The sequence below is a fragment of the Borostomias antarcticus genome (genome assembly GCF_949987555.1).
Source record: "Borostomias antarcticus genome assembly, chromosome: 5".
Taxonomy (NCBI): Eukaryota; Metazoa; Chordata; class Actinopteri; order Stomiiformes; family Stomiidae; genus Borostomias; species Borostomias antarcticus.
The window spans coordinates 6822936-6846810 of NC_140238.1; the positions used below are offsets into that span (position 1 = coordinate 6822936).

General features: G+C 48.9%; 1 protein-coding gene across 2 annotated transcripts; it reads left to right on the forward strand.

Annotated features, from left to right (window-relative positions):
• Positions 1-1021: 1021 nt before the first annotated feature.
• Positions 1022-21393, forward strand: aspg (asparaginase homolog). 2 transcript variants are annotated; one of them, XM_084438252.1, is made up of 17 exons: positions 1022-1215; positions 1637-1793; positions 4726-4855; positions 8676-8787; positions 9017-9142; positions 9287-9370; positions 10517-10643; positions 10794-10906; positions 11862-12047; positions 12419-12532; positions 12670-12789; positions 13736-13831; positions 16141-16304; positions 18103-18189; positions 19009-19108; positions 19197-19256; positions 19979-21393. In XM_084438252.1, exons 1-17 carry the CDS (start codon positions 1162-1164, stop codon positions 20021-20023), a joined length of 1875 nt encoding a protein of 624 aa, XP_084294378.1. In that variant the 5' UTR covers positions 1022-1161; the 3' UTR covers positions 20024-21393. The 2 variants fall into 2 exon arrangements, with proteins under 2 accessions (XP_084294378.1, XP_084294377.1); XM_084438251.1 differs by lacking the exon at positions 1022-1215 and having other exon boundaries at positions 1384-1793.
• Positions 21394-23875: the final 2482 nt, after the last annotated feature.

Genomic DNA, 23875 nt, shown 5'->3' on the forward strand with positions numbered 1-23875 from the left:
GGGGGGGGGGACTCTGACTGTGGTTTGTGCTTATGCACCGGACTTCAATGCACACGTGGGCAATGATGGAGAAACTTGGAGGGGTGTGATTGGGAGGCATGGCCACCACGATCTGAACCCGAGTGGTGTTTTGTTGTTGGACTTCTGTGCTAGTCACGGTTTGTCCATGACAAACACAAGGATGCCCAGAAGTACACCTGGCATCAGAACACCTTAGGCTGAAGGTCGATGATCGATTTTGTTATCGTATCATCTGATCTGAGGCCATGTGTTTTGGACACTCGGGTAAAGAGAGGGGCAGAGCTGTCCACTGATCACCATCTGGTGGTGAGCTGGTTTTCGATGGCGGGGGAAGCTTCTGGACAGACCTGGAAAACCCAAGCGTGTAGTGAGGGTGAACTGGGAACGTCTGGAGGAAGAGCCTGTCCGAAGAGATTTCAATTGCCACCTAGGGCCCATATTTCATTTCAAACCTTTATTTAATGCATGGAGTACTCAGCCCCTCTAAAGTACTACAGAAAAACACTCATTTAAAAAGTAACATGATCATTTCTTTCTTGTGACTTGTTATTGACATGAATGACTAAGCCCTTTGACTATGCCACAAGAAAGGGCCCCCTGAGCTCTTGGGCCCCTGGGCCTGGTAGGCCCGTTCGGTAATAGGTCTTTGAATATGCAAGCTATTATGGGCATTACATTGCCTGAGTGTTCCTGTGTGTATGAGTAGCCTACTATTTTAAGATGTGTGTATGTTTATTAGTGTATTTTGTATCATGTTTCTTACTCATTTACGATTTAATTGTATTGCTTGTTTATTATAACTGTTCACTGGTTGTTGTAACCAGAGCACCGTTGTGAATGAGACCCTGGTCTCGATGGGTTTCCTCGGCTAAATAAAGATTTGAATTAACTAGAAAATCTGACATCCCCCTTAAAGCCCGACATACACGTGTTGTAGTGACATCTTTAGGTGCCTTGATGCTACAACAGTTACAGCGTAGGCTACGGGTCGCCCTAGGTGAGCTTCGCACTGCCATCTTCAAACCTAAAATATAGACTACGATTGCTTTTTTGTGATAACTGCACCTCTTGCGATGTGCTGGTCTTTGCTGAGTGATAGAAACACTCGTCTTGTTGGAAGAAGAGCGCAGATCGAACTGAATGACAAGCTGCACTGACAACAAGCGGAAAAAGATAGCGCGCGTTCACGCGAAGGTGAGTGGGATTCTGCGGGGGGGTGAGAATTCGGCACAACACCTGCCGCATATGTATTATGTGTAGTTTCAATAGTCAGACCCCCACCCCCTCCCGTGACTCCATCGTCACGGCCTTGACCTACGTGTTAGCTGCACGATACCACAGTCAAGTCCATCCAATAGCCTACCTACACATGTCCGTGTAGCTCCATTTTTGAGCGTCTATCACTTTAAGATCGCTGCTCTCAACCTTGTTGCTTGTTTTGATCGCTCCTTCACGCTCCACAGCGGCGTTAACCCAACGGTAGCGAGTAATCATGGCGGAATGGAAGCGGTCGCACTCCAATCCCTCCTCAGTGAATGACATGACTTCTCTCGCTAGAGCCCTGTCGCATCCCAGCTTGAACCAGTATGATCATGCTGATGTGTTCCACTCACAGAACCATCTGAATCGGAGCAATGTGGTACAATACGGCCGGAGAAGAAAGTTGTCGAGCTGTGCCAGTGAATCCGCAGACCCGGCATCTACTTGTGCGGAGGCGCGTGTCCTTGTCATCAACACCGGAGGGACCATTGGGATGACATTACACGATAACGGTATGGGGATGATTATTTTCTAGGAAGCTCAAGCTAACGGTAGCTTAGCAGGCTACTGGTTTAGGAAACTATGCATGGGCGTCGAGACATGCATTCTGACAAGACTATCCGATGCTAGCTAGCTACGTTGTCTGACAGGCATTCGATACGGGGTCTGTGTTGTAGCCTAATAATAACTTTCCTCATGGTTAAGTTGCTCTATTCTACACACAAGGATAGGACTTACTCTCAACTATCAGTCTTATCTTATTAGTTAGCTAATGTTACATCAACATAACACATCATGCTTTATATAGGCTATTAATGAGTAACAAGGGGCTACAGGATTATGCAACAGCACACCCCCGTTAACAAAATGCACAGAACAGTCTGTAAGGTTGCATCATCCCGTTAGAACCACAAGATAGCCTACGTACCCCAAGGTCCCTGTTGGTTGTGTAATAATTGCATGTACATTACATTACATTACATTACAGTCATTTAGCAGACGCTAATGTAAAAAATTATACAACCAACCGAAATTAACGTTTGAAGCTGGAACGTTTTCCTAACTAGGCCTAGTAGTTGCTGGCAGCACATTGCTCAGCAATCAATGATTTTCTTAGGTGTCAAGGACATGGGTTGTTGTGGGGTAAGTGTAACGGGGTGTGTAACCAGGCTGGAGTTTATAATTGGAGGAGCAGCAGTCAGTCAGTCCACTGTGAGCCTTCAGTTACTACGTCGTGGGCAAAGGTTCTGTTTGGAGTTCTAACATTTTCAGGATGTTTATCCACACAGGCTCTGGCTGTCCACATGTCGCAGGTCCTAAATTTAGATGGTTTGATGTTTTCGTTTCAAGGACCGACACAGGATCCTCCCTCCCTCCGGTATCCTCCCTCTGAAGCACCTATTGAATTATATGTTGGTACTCTTGCACTTTGTCTTTAGCACTAGGTTATCCTCTTAGTCACTTGTTTAGAAAGGAGATGCACTTGTGAGTTCTGGCGATTATTACACTGACTACCTATGTTAAATGTAGTTATTGTAAGGCGCTTTGGATGAAAGTGTTTGCTCTCTCTCTCTTTCTCTCTCTCTCTCTCTCTCTCTCTCTCTCTCTCTCTCCCTTTCTCTATTCAAAATCATAGTCATCTGCTTCCCTCATTTACCATTGCCTTTGTGCCTAGTTAATTACACTATTGGGTGATACTGTGTATATGGGGACAGAGCGTCATAGGCTGGTGTGTGTTTTGCAATAAGAAATGATTGTGTAAGAAATTGCAGGCCATGAAGCATAATTCATTTCAGTTTAAATTATTGTTTGAAGTAATTTAGAACATCTTTGCAACATACCTGTACCATAAACACAATGACATACAGCTTTGCCACAATAAAATATGCTACTGTAGTTATACTCTACTGTAGTTGTAGTGGACACTTCTTTCTGTCTTCTTTTAGAGTTTTGAAGAAGTTGAATAAATGACTCATGGCGAGTGAGTCAGAGAGAGATGTTACAAATGGTTAATTCTTACAAATTCCTACACTGGTGCCCTCCGACGTTAGTCTGTTGGAAGTTTCCGGAGACAACTCTGCATGAACATGGCAACAAACGCCTTGTCTCTGAAACTACCGGAGTGCTGGGAATCCTCTGCCTCGACCTGGTTCGCCCGGGCGCAGTTCGCGATTTGGGACATTATCGCTGATGCTACGAAATTCTGCGTGGCGTTGGCCCTCAGGAGTCCGACTGCGATCAGAGTGGTGAGTCACCTCAAGAACACTCCCCCCGTGGGATAAATATGAGAGACGGAGCTTTCTGACGCTGAGAGGGCCAGCCGGCTCTTCTCTTCAAGGCCTGGATGCTGGATCGACAGGCTCCCATCCCGTGGGTCCTGCTGGGCCTCAGGGCCGCCCGCTACGGAGGACCTCCGGTCCTCGTTCGACAAACCGCTCAATGGCCAACCACAGCTGGTCCCAGGGGATTTCATCCCCAACAGCACTGCCTCCTGGTCCGCCACTGACCAATGACCATCAGCCAGTGGGGGCCAGGGGGGCCCGCGCAGCCTCCCTACGATGGCCGCCTCAAGCCGGCTCACCTGGACTTGGGCCGCCTGGTTGGTGTGGCGCAGACCCCGTGGTGGGGCCGCCCCCCTACCCAGCCTCTTCCCACCAACAAGCTCCTACCCCTCCCTTACCCCCACACCGCCCCAGGCTCCCTCAAGCTCCGCCCACGGACGCCCCGCCCCTCCACTCCCGTTCCCCGGGGCAGTTGCGGCCGGGCCATCCGCCCTCCCCCGCATTGACTTTTACTATTAGGGTGAAATCTGGAGGGACGTCTGTAGTGTGGCGCTTATTCCGGTCTTCCTGTAGAGTCTTGAGGAACTGGAATAAATGACTCATGGCGTGTGAGTCACAGAGAGTTGTGAGAACTGTTGCCGCAGTTCATTCTTACGAATGCCTACACTACCACACACAGTCGGCAGTAACCAGAACACATGGCAACAACAAGAATGAAGTGTTTCCACAAGAGGAGGGCCCAGAGTCCCTTGAATAAAAATAACATTATTGGAGTGCAGTCAAAATGCCTTTTCATACATAGCCTAGTTGTAGATGTCATTCTCAGGTTTACCACTAGGGCTCAGTATAACACAAGGATTATTGAAGAGGCATGTGGATGATGGCGAGTCTGATAAGACACCCTTAGTAGCTCTCTGTCCTTTTAAAAAATTATACTACAGATTCTGCGGTTTCATTTCTCTGTTCGGTTTCATACTCTCGACCTCTTGGTTATTTGGTTTTGCAAGTCCTATAAGTAAAGTAGCAAATAACTGATAGGCTACATTCTTTTCCTGTAGTTTTCATTGGTTAATGTTCCCTCTTGCAACATTGTGTGTACTTGTGTACTTCTGTCTTCTATTAATGACGCCCCCCGCCCTTTTGTCGTGTCTCTCCCCTGCAGTGCTGGCTCCAGCCCCAAATGCTTTTGTGAACAATCTGCGAAAACTCCCCATCCTTCATGACGAGCAGTATGCCCAGCAGACCTGCCTGTATGAGTACTATGATCCTCCGGAGAACACGCTGGTCCTGCCGTAAGTCCCCTTACCCCCCCCACTCCCCCTCCCCCCACACACACACACGGCATTTACACATTGCCTTACTACTTGTACTTCATTTAACCTTTGACTAATGTAGCCATATGTTACATTTGCATGGCAGGTGGAAGTCAAAATGGAGATTGATTTCTCTCGCTGTTGGCAAAAAAAACAAACAGTCTGCCATACAGTATCCAATTAAGACTAGGCCTGTATATGTTTACGACTTGACAGGTCACGAGCACAAACATGTACCAAGCAGTATGTAGCCCAGTGGTTAGAGCATGCGACTACAGACCGAAAGGTCGCCGGTTCGATACCGGGCCAGGCCTCTTGACTAGAGATTTCCCATCAACACCAGCTCACAAATGTCAGTCGCTTTGGATAAAAGCGCGTGCTGAATGTAAGTCCCTGGCGTTACAGGGGAACATCGCTCTAAAACTGTTTGTGTTGCCTCGACAGGATGCCGACGCGCCACGCCGACCAGCTATTTCACGGGTCCTGTAGTACTGGTAGCATACTGTGTGCCTGTGTGTCTGAGCCTGGCTTGATGTCTGCGTAACTGTCCAACCTACTGTGAGACCTGCCTGGTGAGGGCACTGCGCTGCTGTCTCGTCTGCCTACGAGTGCACCTGCCAGGGTGTGATCTCGGGAGCACACACCTGCAAGGAACTGTGCCCCGGCAGCTGTCGTCACGCCTGACACTGCCGTCACCACGGGGTACTCACACGAACGAACGACAGCGTGCCTGACGTTCGGGGGCGGCGTCTTTGCCGGCGCGATCGTCGTGGAGAGCAGAGTGATTACCTGCCGCAGTGATCACCTTCTCCTCCATTTTGATGTTGAATGCCAGGCTAAACCTGCACCCGCCCCCCCCCCCCCCCCGCTCTCTTGGGGTATTTGCATAAACGCGATTTGATTGGCTAGCCCCTGCCCTAGAACGTGTGCGTGAACGCGATTTGATTGGCTGGCGCCCGTTCCGCAGCTTGAAAAACTGGAACTTTTCTCAACCTTCTTGCGCAGGCGACGGAACCACAATTCAGTCCGGCGACGCGTTGGCGCCACCCCCGTTCAGAGTGAACGAGAAGCGTCTCTGCTGGAGCCTGAGACGGGCACGCCCGAGTGCTCTGTTTCTCCCTCTCTGTAGATTCCTCAAGCTGAGGACCAGCGTCCATAACCCCCCCCCCCCTCCCTTCCGTCCCCTCAAGCCCACAGCTCAGCAGTGCTTGTCCTAACGTTTCTGGTGCACACCTTCCCTGAGTGGGGTCGCTGCTCTCAAGGCCGATCCATCTCTTAAGTGCGGTTGATCCCAGTAGCCGGAGTCTCCAGGCGTGTGTGTTCAGGAGCGGGTGGGGGTGGGGGGTGAATGGGGTTCTGGCAGGTCGGGTCTGGGGGGAGGGGGATGCCTGCTATCGGCCCTCCAGACGCAGAGGCTGAGCCCGGGCTGCTCCCCCCTGGCTGGGGTCCCGTCCCCCTCAGCGGCCCCCCCTCCTCCTCCTCCTGCCCCACGGGGCGCCGCGTGTGCGAGGTGGCGGGGGCGCCCCTGCCCGCACGCTGCGCTAGGCTAATCTCCGCACAGACACACACAGGGCTCAGCCCCTCTAGGCCCTCCGCCTCAAACAACCCCCCTCCCCCCCCCCCCCCCCCCCCTCAGTGGATCACACCCCTGCCCAGCCGAGGAGCGAGGACACGGCAGGCTGGGGTTGGGTGAGGGTTGTGGGGTCAAGATTACAGTGGCCTACACACACGATGCATTTGGGAAGCGTGCATGTGTGTGTGTGTACAGAGGAGAGGCCGGGAGCGTTCCTGGTTCGTAGTAGTAATGCTTTTCTTGGAAGGCTGCCATATGTCACCTCTCTAGCCCCACCCTTCGCTACAAAACCCCCACAAGGGATTCTCAAGGCCCCCCCGCCCACCCCCACCCGAACCCTGCACCTCACCAGGGTAATCTATTCCTCCCCTCCGCTCATTAAGAGCGCTGACTTATGTTTCTGATGTAGAATCAGTCTCTTGAGATTTCCATCTTCTTCACCCCTCATCATCGTCGGGTCCCGCGTTGTCACCGTGTTCCTGTGTATATCAACCAGCGTGACGCCAATGTTTACTAGTACAAACTAACTTAACTCGTTTTTGCTAGTAGCCTATAGCCTATCCAACGCTTGATTTGTGTGTGTGTGTGTGCGTGTGTGAAAGCTTGCGTTTTGTTTAACCACCAATGTTAATATTTGATGTGCTGTGCTTTAATTTCACTGACACCGTTTTGGCATGATCTGCATTTTTGGCTGATTGCCCCGCAAAGAGAAGGAGACGATAACGTCGGCTGAATCTCACTTGCCGTGGTACAAAAATCACTCCATGGCTCCAAATCTTCATTATGCCGAGCGGGGAAATGGTTTATTGATTTATTGAAAAGCTGTAGTTAGGCGATGTTGGGAGGCGCGCCTGGCCCTCCTCTCCCTCCGTCTTCCTCCCTCGTCAGCAGACCGCAGGGCGGCGCCCTGGCCCCGGCCCCGGCCCCGGCCTCGGCCTCGGCCCCAGCCCCGGTATGCTAATAGCCATGTCCCTGGTACGCCGCCGCCGCTGCACCAGGAGATAAATGAATAATTGCCAATTTGAATATTTGTTTCTAGCGGCACTAGGGCTTTAAGATGATCAACAACATATGTTTGAGGAGTGTGTGTGAAGTCGGGGCTAATGAGAACAGTGTCTGCAGGGCCTTGTGTAGATGCCGAGGGAAGGGAAGGGGGGGCTTCCTCGCCTCTTCCCCCATCCACTGTTCCATTTAGACGGCGTCTCCAGGTTTAGAGGCTGTCCTATGGTAATGAGGGGGGCCGCCTTGCGCCGTCCCGTGTCTTAAAAGGGGAGATTAAAAAGGAAAATCCTTTCACAGCTGCTTAGCCGTGCGCGATCCCTTATTAGAGGCGCAGCAGGAGAGAGCACGGGGTGCCAACTTAAACTCCACTTACAGGAGACATAAATATGCATGTGTGACTCCGTCTGACTATAACTAGCGCTGTCAATCGATTAAAATAATGTATAGAGTTAATCACAATAGTTGGATAATCATGATTAATCACACGTTTAAAATACTAGTATTTACTTGTATTTTGGGGGGGGAGATAAAACTATTGAACATATGTATGATGTTAGAATAAAGAAATGTATGACAAAGTGGTTAGAACTATCAAAAGGACAGCTGTGTTGTACTGTGTAACGCGTTAAAGTCAAACGTTCACAGCCCTAATTATAACATAAGAACACGGGGTCTCGCAGACACCTGAACTGACCCCGGTTTTATAGAGACATGACTATTTGACTGGTCCCCCCCCCCCCCCCCCCCTCCCCGAACACGCCACTCATCCCTCCTTCTCATCTACACAATAGCAACTCTGTACATCCCTTCTGCATGGTGCCGAGAAGGAGAAACGGCTCCCTCCCTCCACCTCCTAATCCAGGCCTGTCCCTCATCATTATACCGCCATAACTCTCTCCCTCCAAGCTCTGAAAACTCCTCCTGGCACCCCGCTGCTCCAACAGAAGGCCCGGCCAAACAGACTTTGTCTCGCTTCATAAACTAGGCTCCAGCCTTCCTCCTCCAGTCAACCGTTTCCCTGCCGGCGTGAGACATCACCACGTTCACTTCTCATTGTGTGTGTAAAGCCAACGACACAAAGACAAAGAAGATCTCGTTGATCTCAGTTTCCTTTCCCCCCCAGATTTAATCGGCTTGTTTGCCTAACTAACACTTATCGTGTTTGTGTTGTTGAGTAAACTGCCTGCATGATTTGAACTCATAGTCAACTCTTGTCTTTTATAGGCTGTGTAAAGAAAATAAGCGGATTGTGTACTCTGTGCTAGAGTATTGTCCTTTGCTGGACTCGTGCAATATGACTACACAAGACTGGGGTAATATTGGGAAGGACATTGAGGTACTTTTTTATGAATTTCACCTTTAACTAAACATTAACAACATTGTCACTAATCACATCTACACCGTAAGAACCTAGTGTATGGAAATTGACGATAAGCTCTAACATTTCTACTGAGTAGAATCGCTAGACCTGAAATGATGTCACTCCATCTTGTCAACGTGCCTCATGTGGAACATGATGGAGGGAGAGCCTTTCCATTTTCTCTTTATCCCTCCGCACGTTCCAGAAAAACTATGAGAACTACGACGGCTTCGTGATCCTCCACGGCACGGACACCATGGCGTACACGGCCTCGGCCCTGTCCTTCATGTGCGAGCACCTGGGCAAGCCCATCATCCTCACCGGCTCCCAGGTACCAGCCGACCTCCCTCCGTCCTGCTGTTTGTGGGCCTGCTATCTTTATGGGGCTAACAAACGCATCATTACTCGCGTATATAAACACAACGCGCCTCATTAGGGAGATAAAAGGGTGATAAAGATAGGACGCCTCTTCCAGGTGCCGATCTATGAGATGAGGAACGACGGGAGAGACAACCTTTTGGGGGCGCTGCTGATCGCCGGGCAGTTTGTCATTCCTGAGGTGAGTTGAGATCCGTCTCAGTGGAGCGCTGCGGCGCTCATGCGCTCGTTCTACACAGACACGCTCTTTTGCGTATCTTTATAATGTTCTCTGCGTCTGTTACATGATGTCTTTATCGTGTTGAATCGTGTTCAGCTGTTTCAGGCTGCCATGAATAGCTCTTGTGATTTTAAACATCAACACCGTCTGTTGAGATTGTAAAGAATCTGTCCCACCCGACCTATATAGTATGTTAGGTGCGCGCCATGTGAACAGACAATGGGCTATAGACAGCAAAAGCACTCCTTAAATCACTTGTCTAACAAGACTGTTCAGTAAGCCACAGTATGGTGTGTTGCAATACTTTCCAAAGTGCTTTTCAAGATGTCGTGTGAAAGGGTTTGTCTATAAGAGACAGATAAATAAACAAACTGTAAGGGCTGCATGTAATATTGTTCATATTCCTATATTTGCAAATCAACCAGGAATACATGTCATAGTATTTCCTTACCACATGTGGTGTGATTGGTGATGATATTGCATGTTAAGTTTTCCTGGCCGGTCAGCACTGTTTACAAAATGGGCGACATGCATCAAAATGAGCATGCTTTTAAAGGGGTAGTGTGCTATTTTGGACATTTAATCCTATTACATGGTCTGTCTACCATGAACCTGAAACATAGGGACCATAATTTCACTGATCGTTCCAGCATTGAGCTAGCTGCTTTTTTGCACAGGGTGTAATCTTACCAGTTTTAGCATGCTCTCCTGTGAAACGTATCGCAATCTAATCTGAATGTTATTACATGTTTGGCATGGCTTGGACATAAGCATTCCCCTGGTGCTTGTTTTCACTACTCCCATGGAGGATATGTGCAAGGCATGCCAAACACCTACAAATATTTGGATTGCGATAGACTATTTTGGACTAAATGTCCAAAATGGCACCGCTTTAAGGGTAAGGACAGATTTGGAGACGGGTTAATAAAACCATATGTGACTCCATATCACTCATGGTCAAGTTATCTCGGTGTGATGATGTTGAAGACAGGTTCTGTCCTACTGGAATAAAATGATGTACTGTTTTGTGAGATATGACATCCATACCGGTCCCTTATCCCTCTCTCCTCCTCTCTCGTCTCCCTGTATCCCTCTCTCTCTCTCCAGGTGTGTCTGTACTTCCATAACAAGCTCTACCGGGGCAACCGCGTGACCAAGGTGGATTCTGGGAGTTTCAACGCCTTCTGTTCTCCTAACCTGGCCCCTCTGGCCAACGCTGAAGTGGATATTAAAAGTAATCAAGGGTCGCGATGGGTCTGTCGTCCCGCTGTCGTGTGTCGCGCGTTACTCTTCTATCCAGCCCGCCGTGTGTGTGCGCATACACCAGGGGTCTTGGTTTGAACTTTCTTGCCCCCCCCCCCCCCCCCCCTTCTCCGTTCTGCAGTTAACTGGGACACGGTGTGGAGGGCCAACACCACCGCCAAGTTCAGAGTGAGCACCGAGTTGAACCGAAACGTGGGTCTGCTCCGGCTGTTCCCCGGTATCACCTCGCAGACTGTAAGTGGTTGTGCGCGCACGCGTCTGTTTGGCTAGCGGCCAAATAAGGTCACCCAAGGTCATTTAAGTGAGCCGCCTCGATTTATGCCCCTTCGCTGTTTTTGTGCGGCGATGTTCCGTCTCCCCTCAGCTCTGAGCGGCGGCGGCGACTTTGGCGTGGACGTGCCAAGCAGAGGGGGCCGTCCAGGCGGCCTGCGGACGGCGGGGAGCAGCTTAGCCCGGTGAAAAATGAGACGGGAGGGTTATGGGGCATGTCCAATCAGCCGCTAAAGACCCAGGCTTGGCACAGACGTTTTAAACACTCAGCTACGCCTCCCTCCGCAGACGCCCAGAGCCAAAGGGTGGGGGGGTCGTCTTTACTGTCGTCTTTACTGTCGCGGTCTGGCCCCGCCTGGCTGTCGTAACTCTCGCCGCTTTTATGACCTGCATTTTGGATTATGCGTCTCTCACGGACGCTCTCACCGTTCCTAGCGCCGCTCGGGGCTCATTTGGGAATCTGTGTCAAGCGTATTTTTGGCTAGCTGGCAGCTTGGGGGGGAAAAAAGCCAATCCAGAAGCTTATCACACCAAAAAATGCGACTGCCTCCCTCCCCAGAACTTGCTGCACCCCCCCGCCCGCCATCCCCCACTCCTCCCGTATCCTCGGAGCTTATGGGCTGCCACGGGCAAACGATGCCTCTGAACACCTTTAAAGTTAATGGCCGCCTCACCTCCCATCTCCAGATGCCAGTGCTGGTGGTGTGGTGTAGGGCTCTCTCAGTGCCAATCAACCAGCCTGAGACTGAGGGACTGGTGGACACCAGATGGGGCATGGAAGGGGAGGGGAGGGGAAGGTCCAATTTTAGCTGGTCATTAAACTGAATCCAAGCTCTGTACTCTGTACTCTCCCTGACTGTTATCAGCTAGGCTGAATATTAATCCATCAATTGACGCGTGTGTGTGCATACGTGTGCAGGTGAAGGCCTTCCTGCAGCCGCCCATGGAGGGCGTGGTCCTGGAGACGTACGGCAGCGGGAACGCCCCCGACAACCGCGGTGACCTGCTGGAGGAGCTGAGGGCGGCCACCGACCGCGGCGTCATCATGGTCAACATCACCCAGTGCCTGAGGGGCTCCGTGTCCACCTCCTACGCCACCGGCAAGGTCCGGCCCACACCGCCGGTCAAGTGTGTGTGATGCTGATGTTTGTTGTGTGTGTGTGTGTGCATGCGTGTGATGGTAAATCGTAAATGGACTGCTCTTGTACATACCACTTTTATCCAAAGCGCTTTACAATGGCCTCTCATTCACCCATACATTCATACACCAATGGCGGCAGCTGCCATGCAAGGCGCCTGCCTGCTCATTGGGAGCAATCTGGAGTTCAGTGTTTTTCCCAAGGACACTTCGGCACGTGGACACAGGAGGAGGCGGGAATCGAACCGCCGACCCTGCGATCATGGGACGGCCCGCTCTACCTCCTGAGCCACAGCCGCGTCTTGATGTTGGTGTGAGCTGGTGTGGTCTCCCTGCAGGTGCTGATGGACGCCGGGCTGATCGCTGGCGGTGACATGACCCCGGAGGCGGCCCTGTCCAAGCTGTCCTACGTGCTGGCCAGGACCGAGCTCAGCCTGGAGGCCAAGAAGAAGGTAGGGAACACTGTCTGACCCACGCCGGGAGGAGTGCGAAAAGAGACTGCTGAGATAAACACTCATCATGCTTGTGTGTGTGTGTGTGTGCGTGTGTGTGTGCGCGTGTGTGTGTGCGTGTGCGTGTGCGTGTGCAGATGATGGGCCAGAACCTGCGAGGGGAGATGATCGCTGAACTGGAGGGCGCCAAGCTCTCCCTGAGCGACAGTCGCTTCATCCAGATCATCGCCAAGTCCCTCAGCATCAGCTGCAAGGAGGTGAGGGGCGGGGCCAGGTCACATGTCTGGTTTTCATCTGGTTTTCTCACAACAAGCAGCTCCCAAGGAAATACTAACTTCTCACAGTTGTTGTCTGACCATCTGATCATTATGAAATATCAGCAGAAATAGATTAAGGGTGTTTTCACACCAGGGGGTTTATTCCGAAATTGATCGCGTTTCCCTCGTATTACGATTCATTTTGGCATGTGTGAACATAGAAATTGCGACCGGTTCCGCAACAAACCAACCGCGACGAGCCCACCTGGAGAGGGTGGTCTCGATTCAAGCGTTCTCCCTTACGATTCTGTTGAGGTCTGAAAGCATCTGGCCCTCAAAACGAAAGCTAGCCGGAAACCAACTCCTACGCTATCGCAAACATTGCTGTACATGAGGACTCACTACTGTCGCAACACACAACACTGGCCGAGCAGAATGTCGTTGTCAAAAGTATAAGAGCTAACATTACGTACGCCTCCTGTCTAGATTTCTGCACACTGCATAATAGGCACTTATACTTATGTAGGTTTTATTCGCCATTCGAAAATAGATCCGCGCCCGCCACATATTATGTTCCTACCGAAACCGCACATAGGTTTTTTCTATTGAAAATAAACATCCCGCGAGCCCCTCTATTCTGACCAATCAGAAGGCTGTCTGCAAGCGAAGCGTGTTGGAGGCGTGTTCAGAACTGATCTGTCTCGATTGGGTATTCTGCCGTGTGAACACAAACTGGAACTAAGGACATTTGCAACAAGTGTATCAATTTTGTTCCGATTCCCCTTGAATCGAAACAAAAAATTGCTTTGAAAACACCCTAAAAAAATGTCCTAATCAAATCAAACTTTACATGTAGTTTCTGTTCCATTACAACACGCCCCACCTAGAGCCGGCAGCTAACGCAACACAGCGTTTTAAATGGAGGTGATGTCGACTGTCTCTCCAGGAGCTGGAAGCCATCCGCGACGCCCTGACCCCGCCCCTGGCCTGCGCTGCCTCTAAGATCGGAGACATCGAGGCCTTGGAAGCCATCAGGGAGATGGTGAGCCCTGCCCCAAACATCCCGTGTTGTGAAATCATCCCTTTTCTCCAGGTTAGCGTGAGTGGAGAAACCCGCACTGCCCCCCTGTTTGTGTACAACGCTGCTGGAACGACTGCGCAAACAGACAACCTGTTTACTGTAGGAAGGACTGAGGTTGGGAGCCAAGACTGATAACAAGCCATTGGACGAGTCCCCGGGGCGTCACATGGTGCCATCGGCCGGACTGGTTCTGCTGCATTCATCGGCTGAGTGCAGGAACTACCCGTGTGTCTCGTGTCTCTCTACAGTCTCTCTCTCCCTCTCTCTCTCTCTCGACCTCAAGATCCAGTATCCCTTCTGTCCAGTACCTCTTTCACACCTCCATGTCCTCCCGGTCGGCTCGTTCGGAAAACGGACAACAGCACACCGGCTTCTTAAGTCCCTCAAACAAGCTGTTAAGAGACAATCAGGCGCTGAACTATGACTTCACAACCCCCCCCCCCCCACTCAGACTGCCAAGGTTGCCGACGGGCGAACCGGTCAGTTCAGTCAGTACGTGCCATCCATGCCTTGTTGCTGCCTCAGTGGAGATGGCTGAGAGATACCCGTTCAGTGACTTGCAATAAGTGCATTCAACATAGGCAGTCAAGTGCACTACTATTCACCAGAACTCATAAGTGCACTACTACTCACCAGAACTCATAAGTGCATCTCTTGCTAAAGAAGCATCTAAGAGCCTAACCTAGTGCTGAAGTAAAAGTGCAAGAACAGCTAAATACAAATACAATAAGTGCTTGGTGGAAGGGTCAGGGTAGTACAGGGTAGTACTAGGAGGAAGGGTCAGGGTAGTACAGGGTAGTACTAGGAGGAAGGGTCAGGGTAGAACAGGGTAGTACTAGGAGGAAGGGTCGGGGTAGTACAGGGTAGTACTAGGAGGAAGGGTCAGGGTAGTACAGGGTAGTACTAGGAGGAAGGGTCAGGGTAGTACAGGGTAGTACTAGGAGGAAGGGTCAGGGTAGTACAGGGTAGTACTAGGAGGAAGGGTCAGGGTAGTACAGGGTAGTACTAGGAGGAAGGGTCAGGGTAGTACTACAGGGTAGTATAGTGTAGTACTAGGTGGAAGGAGTAGTTCTTCCTGAAGAGTTTTCAGCCTGCGGTGAAAGATGGTTTAAGATTTCAGTGCTTGATTTGATCTCCTTTATGACCTCATGACATGAGGAGGATGGCCTTGTTACCCCCTCCCTCCAGACCAGTATTATTTTGTGGTATTTACTGTGGTTTTAAACAATATTGCTGACAAAATTGCTGTATGTTATTCGCCAAATGCCACTACTTTGTCTAAGAGAGTTCTACAGAAAGGTCTAAACTATATTACACAAGGATATAGGGATGTAACAATAACCGGTATAATGATAAACCGTGATCAAATTTGATTAAATGTATCACGAAAAAATGATCACTAAAACCGTGTTCACTATTACCATGCTTTGAACAACTCTACTGTAAATACTGTCCAGCATCAACCAAAGCTAGCAACAGTCTCCAAGACGCATTATTTTAATGTTTATGCAAACAAAAAGTGCATAGTACAGATATTTGATAACTATTCGTGGTTTTCAATATAAAACTGAAATGTTTTCAAAGTGTCGTTTTTGAACATTTTCAGCATATTTTAACAGTTCTGTGATAATACTGATAACCGTGATAATTTTGGTCACTATAATCGTGATGTGAAATTTTCATACCGTTACATCTCTACAAGGATATATCCATGAGATTTGGATTTCGGACAGAGCAGGTGACAACATACGAGTTGATGCTAGGTGTTCTCCAGATTGAAATTTATCTAGTCAAAATCGTGGAGTCTAACTGCACATGTAAAGCAGGGTGAGTAAGTTAGTGGCATCCATTCCTAGAAAATAAGCCTGTGAGAATGATCTGTTAACTACTAGCTACTGGCTAATTATCTACTGTACATCAAGCACCTAACGTTACTAGCTACGTAGCTTTGTGTGTCGTTAATGTGTCGGCGCTGCTGTAAACTGATGTGTGGAGGGAGGTGTGGAGTATCGTACAGCTTGTTTTCTTATAACATGGAACAGCAGCCTGCAGGATGGTTTTCTGTATGTTTTAAGAACCATTTCCAAACTAATGTCTAATCTATGAACACAACACGGGACGAGCTCTGTGGGACATCAGAGGCGTGGTCTTAAGAAATCAAAGCAACCTTATCGCTTATTATTCTCCACGTGATTGACAGGTCGGAAAGGTCTATTACAAATAAGAACCAACACCGCAAACAACATTGTGCTGTGTTTTTCCTCAACCAGGGCAGTAACCTGAGTCTGGGCGACTACGACGGCCGCACGCCTCTGCACATCGCGTGCTGCGAGGGCCACTTCAAGGTGGTGCAGTACCTCCTGAGCCACGGCGCCACCGTCTACGCCAGGGACCGCTACGGAGACACGCCCCTGCGAAACGCAGTGCGCTTCAGGTAGGTCTCAGCTGACACGAGAAGGGGGGGGTCATAAGGTTATGGGTAGGCATCATGTTTTGAGGGATGATGATGATGATGCAGACGGACTAGGGTGTGTTCAGTACAGTAATACTATTATTCTCAGAGAGTTAAGTGGGGCATTTCAAATCCCCCATTAACCATTAACAACCTCTTTATATTTCCATCCCAGTCGTGTGCAGACACCAAGTGTCATTAAAGAGGGAGGCTGGGGCATAGGAGGAGGCTGAGGCAGGTGTTGAGACTGTGGCTGGTGTGGAGACTGAGGCTGGTGTTGAGGCTGAGGCAGGTGTTGAGGCTGTGGCTGGTGTGGAGACTGAGGCTGGTGTTGAGGCTGAAGCTGGGGTTAAAGCTGAGGCTGGGGTTCAGGCTGAGGCAGGCTGAGGCTGGGGTTCAGGCTGGTGTTGGTGTTGAGGCTGAGGCTGGAATGAAGCTGGTGTTGAGGCTGAGGCTGGGGTTGAGACTGATGCTGATGTTGAGACTGAGACTGGTGTTGAGGCTGAGGCTGGGATGAGGCTGAGGCTGGTGTTGAGGCTGAGGCTGGTGTTTAGGCTGATGCTGGTGTTGAGACTGAGGCTGGTGTTGAGGCTGAGGCTGGAATTGAGGCTGAGGATGGTGTTGAGCTTGTGGCTGGTGTTGAGGCTGGTGTTTAGACTGATGCTGGTGTTGAGGCTGAGGATGGTGTTGAGGCTGAGGATGGTGTTGAGCTTGAGGCTGGTGTTTAGGCTGAGGCTGGTGTTGAGACTGAGGGGACTAGATGGGGGAGGGGGGGGGGGGTGTTAGATGGGGGCTGGAATGGGGGCCGTTCTTAATGGCGTCTAGAGGCCACCACAGCAATTATCTCCTAAATGGGCTAATTGTCATCTGCCAATAGCCTCAGTGTTTATTTTTATCTTGATTGTTATTATTTTTATGTTGTTTGTCATTCATTGACATTGCGCAGGATATTGCGTGGGGAATAACATGCCCAGAGCCTCATTTTATACCCGCTGTGATGCCTGTGGTGTGTGTGTGTGTGTGTGTGTGTGTGTCTTTATTATTCAGAGTGTAAGGAAGTGGCATTGGCTTTTGTCCTTGAACGGTTGGCAGGGCGAGTTCCAGCATGTCGTCGTCCTACTGCAGGATGGAGGGGGGAGGTGGGGGGGGGGGGTCTGCCACCTGCTTCTGCATTATTAATATCATTAACCTCACACACCTGTGTGCGGGACCAGATTAAACCTGTTGGTCTCATGAATTGTCTAAATTGGTAGAGTTGGGAATGACCTAGTTGGTCTCTGTTTGAGACGCCTATCACTTCCTGGCGCCCATATAAAGGCAGAGCGAATGCGAGTGAAGGAGTTAAAGGATGAGAGGAAGAGAAATAAAAGGAGTGTCTTCTGAACCTGTCTTTCCAGCCGGTTCCCAGTTTCATATGTGTGTGTGTGCGTGCGTGCGTGTGTGTGTGTAGGTGTCTGGCTGTGTGGTGTGTGTGGTTAACTGGGGGGACGTACAAAACCTGTCCTTACTTGTCGCCATGTTGTAGCCTAGTATTGTCAACACAGGCTATAGTCTTGAGTCTAGCCCAGCCTACTAGCCTTCTGCCCCGTTTCCATGCCTTGCCTAATACCTATAATACACTCCTGACGCACGCGAATCAGGTCTATAACAGAGATTTCAATTGACTCATTCTATAGGAATTTCATTCTCTCCCCCAAAAAGTAATACATGTATAGAAAGTGCATCTCCTATTGGTGGTAATCCTAATCTTAATCCTAATCCGTTGTGTGTGTGTGTCCAGACACAGGGACGTGGTCAAGCTGCTGAGGAAGACTGGAGCCCACCTGTCCAGGAGCGAGCTGGAGGACGCAGGGACAGAGCTGTGCAGGTTACATACACACACACGGACGCGCGCGCGTGCACACACACACACACACACACACACACACACACACACACATCCAAATCCACACATCTACATTCACACACCCACACATCCACAACCACACACACACACACACACACACACACACACACACACGCACACACACACACTCACCCTTACACAGAGACCCATCCTACATAGTTTGTGCAGGTTTGACCAGTTGTCCCAGTCTTCTTACGCAAGCAGGTGGAATGCTCCTTGACAGCATAGCTGCACATATCTGCATGGTCATGACGTCAGCCATAGGGGAGAGAGGGATGTTGTTCTACCCAGGACTCTGAGGGGAGGGTCTACGTTTCACAGCAGGAAGCATTGCTTTCTAAGGAATCATAAACATGGCTTGTATCTCTGGAGAGAGAAAAATAAAGAAAGTAATCCTCGATATAAACCCTTTTCTATTTCTATGAACCATGTCTACGTCCGCTGGTGTAGTAAACAGGTGTAGTATGGTATATGAACCCATGTCGGCTGTCCTGGTGTAATAAACGGGTGTAGTATGGTATATGAACCCATGTCGGCTGTCCTGGTGTAGTAAACGGGTGTAGAATGGTATATTAACCCATGTCGGCTGTCCTGGTGTAGTAAACGGGTGTAGTATGGTATATGAACCCATGTCGGCTGTCCTGGTGTAGTAAACAGGTGTAGTATGGTATATGAACCCATGTCGGCTGTCCTGGTGTAGTAAACAGGTGTAGTATGGTATATGAACCCATGTCGGCTGTCCTGGTGTAGTAAACGGGTGTGTGATGCGATGTGTTTCAGCCTGGCAGCCAGTGGAGACCTGGAGGGGCTGGAGATCTGGACCTTGGCCGGGGGTGACCTCAGTCAGCCTGGCTACGACGGCCAGACCGCCATGAGTCTGGTGAGTGTTGGGGCGAGTCGACCTCTTTCAGCCTAAGACCGACGTTGGGTTGAAGCCTCACACTAACCCCCAATCCCCATCTTCACAGGCCCAGGCGACGGGGAACGTGGAGGTGGTGGCGTGTTTGCGCCAGCTCATCAAAGCGCAGGTAAGCGCTTAAGTCCAGCTTGACTCATTCAGATAATCTCTGTCTGATTAGCTGCTGCTAGAAAAATCTTTCATTGTATTTTTCCAAATCACAATGCGTTCCAACGGTGTGTCTTGTGCTCACTTCCAGCCTATTTTTGATGAGTTTGATGAGAATGATGATGATGACGATGATGAGGTAAAATGTCCATCGACGTGTGTGTTTTCCCAAGTTTGACAATAAGCTTTTTGGCTTTGACCAGCAAGCTTCTTGGACTCCCCTTTATTAAGTGGCTGTGCTCCCCTCTACTCGGCAACCCGTGCATGTCGGGCCAATCATTTTATGCGGTGACGTTTGGTAGCACTGAGTGACTCGTTTAAGTAGCACCAGCATCTGCGGTTGACAAGGCCTGAGCTCCAGGAACTGGCCGAGCAGCTGCTCTCCCAGAGCGGCCGCCCTGTTGAGAGTTCTAGCCCCTGGACCTCTCGCTGCTGTGCTCGATCTAACCCGTGAGATGCAGCCTCCCTCTGTATGGCGGCGATGGGCGTGTCCCCCAGAGGTTGTTGAGGTCTCCGAGCCCCAAACCTGCGAAGCCTGTTAGCCCTGCTGCTTGACAGCCTGACGTAGTTTCAACCTCCCCGAGACGTGTGAAACAGGATTGTAATGACCCCACTTTGCTACGTAGGATCGTAATGACTCCGATGTCTCTGACTCCCTCCCTCTCACACATTCTCTCTTTTCAGAACGCCGGGGTCATCGAGTTCACAGCCCCCCCGTCAGGACCCTGAAGACCACGGATGCCCCTCGAATGTCTTTTAATCCGCCCCCATCTAGCCACGTCCTGTCCCCCACACCCCCTTACCCTACTCAACTGTTACTCTCTACCTACTGGCGTCTGCCAACATGAATATATCGGTTAAAGATAAATATATCCTACTTAGAGATGTGTCCAAACCATTCAGGGTTTATATAAGTGTGCGTCCTTTACATATACAGTTGATAAACTGTACTCCGGCCATGTTTTGAAACCGTCTAAAACACAACATTGAATGTAAATGATGTGGATGCACTGTGCCTAGACTGGGCAGCACTGGATAGATGTGTGTAGATGTGTTTCAGTCCAGAGTATTTTCTTCAACCACTTCAAACGCAGTAGAAGTCCACGGCTTGTTTATTGAGCTTTGAATACCAGCACTTCCACTTCATTCAAGGAGGAAATGGTGTAAACTGCATGGCACTTCTGTGTTACATAGCACTACTGAGGAACACTTATTCCGTGAAGGAATTTTGTAAGCGCATTGTATAATTGGTTATCCTGCCTCAAATTGATTTGTGTAGCCGTCCTAGCCTTTCTCAAATATACATGATACACTGGTCTGAGGTGCTGTGCCAGTTTCCTGTTGGTGAAACAGGAAATTCCCCCCTGCCGTCCCAGCTCACACACCAGTGGTCCTCACTCAGGTCCGTGTGGAATCCACACCGTCATGTCTTCCGTAGCAGGATGTGAAACTTCATCTCTGTCCTCTGTTTCCTTCCCTGTGCTGAAGTACCATCCAGGCTGACCACATTTGACCTCATTTGTGAACCGATGGTATATTGCTGGACTTCACTATGGCTGTTTTACACAGTAACTGTTAGGTCATTGTTAATGTAATCTGCTGCCTGTCGAGTCTAGAACACTATCTTTGCTGTGAGCTATAATAATGTTGTTATCTATGGGTAAAGCAAACTAAATGCATGACTCAAACAATGACCTAGTCAGACTTAGTCATTGTTTGAGTCATGAATTTAGCTTGTTTTAACCATAGACAACATCATTATTATATTATCACTCTTTGGACATTAACTCTAAAGAGCACAGATTCGTTGTGTTCATTTGAGAGAGGATTACTGTAAATTATACAAACTGCATCCAATTCTAATGAATGTGTCTCAATACTGCCAGTGTATCACGACAAAGTATGTTTGTGTGAATTACTATTTTTGTAACTGAAAATTGTCTTTTTAGTTTAGCAGATGCCAGTGTTTTTCTGTAATCACTATTGCTGTAAGTAGATAGATAAGTACTTACTATTTATTTTCGAGGGGAAGTAAGGACAGGTTGATGAAATGAAAAGAAATGCAGCTCACAAAGGCACAAAAACGTCAATAAAACACATTTTTATCAAGCATCTGTCTCCTTGAATCAACAACCCTGGGGCATCAAGTTGAATACCTAACATGACGCAACCATGAAATAGAGCTGTATGTATGTCCAGAGTATTTTCAGTCATTAGGCCTCAGTGGGGTTTGCATGTGTTCAGGCCCCATATGAACTGAAGTATTTACCTTCTGTTGTTGGTTATTTTGTTGAAATCAATTGCTGTATTATTCTAAGAAACTAAATACTAAGTCCTTGCAGATACTCATGTAGATTGCAGATTTAGTAATGCTATGGCAATTATTCTGTTAAAACCAATCTGGTGCAATAATAGGGGTAAAAGTGTTTATTATTATGGTTCAAGAATCATAACTTAACTTGCATCATGATAATTAATAATATTATAATACTAATATAACCCTAATACCAAAAATATCTATGGCCAAGTTTGACAGGCTTAATGAGAATGACCTGCCTTGAAAAGGCCCAGATATAGACCCTACTACTAGGCCAGCCATGGCACTAATAATTACCTGTACCATTATGTAGTTCACTTGTTTACAGAGCTACCCAACATGCTGGGATGTTTATTGGATTGTCCACGGCAAAAGTCACACTATAAAATGACAAAAATAGACAGGGCATTGTAGTCAGGCTGCTATTTGAACAGCTCCAATCATGTTTCTCGTTTTAATTGAAGTAAGATTAGCATTTTTTTTATTATTATAATGCTATACACATGATAAAGTATTTCCCTGATGAATGCATGATTCCTCGTAGTCAGGGCGGTAGTCGGCAGGCCTGGATGCCGGTGGAACCCAGCTCATCCGGTCGGACCAGCATGATCTTCATTCCTCGCTGAATGAGGCGCTTGTAGGAACCGTCCCAAACAGTATATAAAGAGCTTTAGTTCTCCCAAGTCACACAGCTCAGCAACGGACGGCACACAAGACACTTCTCTCACAAGGTAAGCAAACGAAACGTAGCCTAATGTTGGCGAGGTATCAACTTTCACTATTCAGGTTGCAGAACCATCAGCTGATTTATTTGTAAATCAAGAGATTAACAGTTGGCTACAACAAATCTTTCAAAATGTAAACCTATTTCTTTGTTTCTTGTTATCAGTGAGAGCAACACGTAGAAGACTGCGCGTGGCCATCGATATAGGCCTACCTCAAGAAGTTTGGTCTCTCTGGTGAAGTGGTTCTTAACAGTTCAACAGTTCTTTGCCAAAATTGTGAAATGTTTAGGACCACTTGACCAGGCGGACAAATGCTGCCGAGACAAATGAATACGGAGCCAAAAGATGAAAGGCCTAGGGTGCTGAAGCCTTGCCAAGTCTTTAGTTATACTGCATTCATTTTAGGCCTATCAAAAGGTTTGAAGAATTTTGTTAAATCACATTCAGGTTGTTGACATTTGAATTCTGTGAGGCACATGCCCCCCCCTCTCTCTCTTTTTCTCTCTCTTTTCGCTCTCTCTCTCTCTCTCTCTCCCCTGCCCCCTTGTGTTACATCTCATGCAGGTTGTTAGACATTTGAACCTTGTGGTATGCCCGCCCTCCCCCCCCCCTTCTCTCTCTCTCTCTCTCTCTCTCTCCTGCCCCCTTGTGTTTCAATGACAACTCCAAGGAGATCCGGTCTAATTTTAACAAGTTTTAACAAAGTTTCATTCGTTGCTTTTATTTTGGCTACTCGAGTTGTTGTAGATATTATAATATACCTGTTGTTCATTGGCACTGTTCATTTAAACTTTACAAAATGTGTCAATAAATCCTGATAGTGTGTTACTGAATGATGTTACATGCTGAATCCTCCGAGCGCTGCCGCAGGCCTGGTCGCTGTCGCTCTCCAAGGTGCTGAATCACTGGGCAAAATAGATTCCATCATTTTCACACGGTTTGTTTGTTGGTGCAATTGACACTTCACTGTCTGCAGAGTTAGCCTTAATAGCCGTGTTAGATTCTTTCAAAGAAGCGTGTAGCCTAAGACTGAAAAAGCGAATAAAGTTGTGACAAGTTATCCTAGTGCAATATTATAAGTAGGCTACCCTACTGAAGGTACTGTAGGCCCACTGACCAAAATACTTAAAATCGGACAGTAGGCCTACTGCTGGGCGGGATGATCCAGTAGGGAATAGGCCTACCATTTGCTTTGTTGTTTGCTACATAAATCATTCATGAGAGCACTATCCACAGATTATCCTATACGTGCAGAACGCCTCCGCTGCCTTTGATCTCAGCGGTGCGCCAACGACATTACCAACATTTACTTAACGTTTCTCGTGAAGCCTAGTGATGTGGCGAACCTGCGAAGGTTACCGGAAGGGGTAAGATATTGGAACGGTGCTAACGAGGTGCCCAGAGCGATGTCCTTACACGCGCGAGGGCAGCAGATGCACAGGCACCCCCGTGGGACCCGGTCCTTGGAATTTCATCAGCGGTTGGGGGTGCGCCCCTCACCTCCTGTAGGGAATGGGTGGTGCGTCGGTGGCAGTAAAT

Excerpts from the sequence above, each read along its gene's own strand:
- aspg (XM_084438251.1), top strand. The coding sequence starts at position 1,514 with ATGGCGGAATGGAAGCGGTCGCACTCCAATCCCTCCTCAGTGAATGAC. Across the intron at positions 12,790-13,735 it reads TCAGCATCAGCTGCAAGGAG|GAGCTGGAAGCCATCCGCGA; the intron begins GTGAGGGGCGGG and ends CTGTCTCTCCAG. Across the intron at positions 16,305-18,102 it reads CGAAACGCAGTGCGCTTCAG|ACACAGGGACGTGGTCAAGC; the intron begins GTAGGTCTCAGC and ends GTGTGTGTCCAG.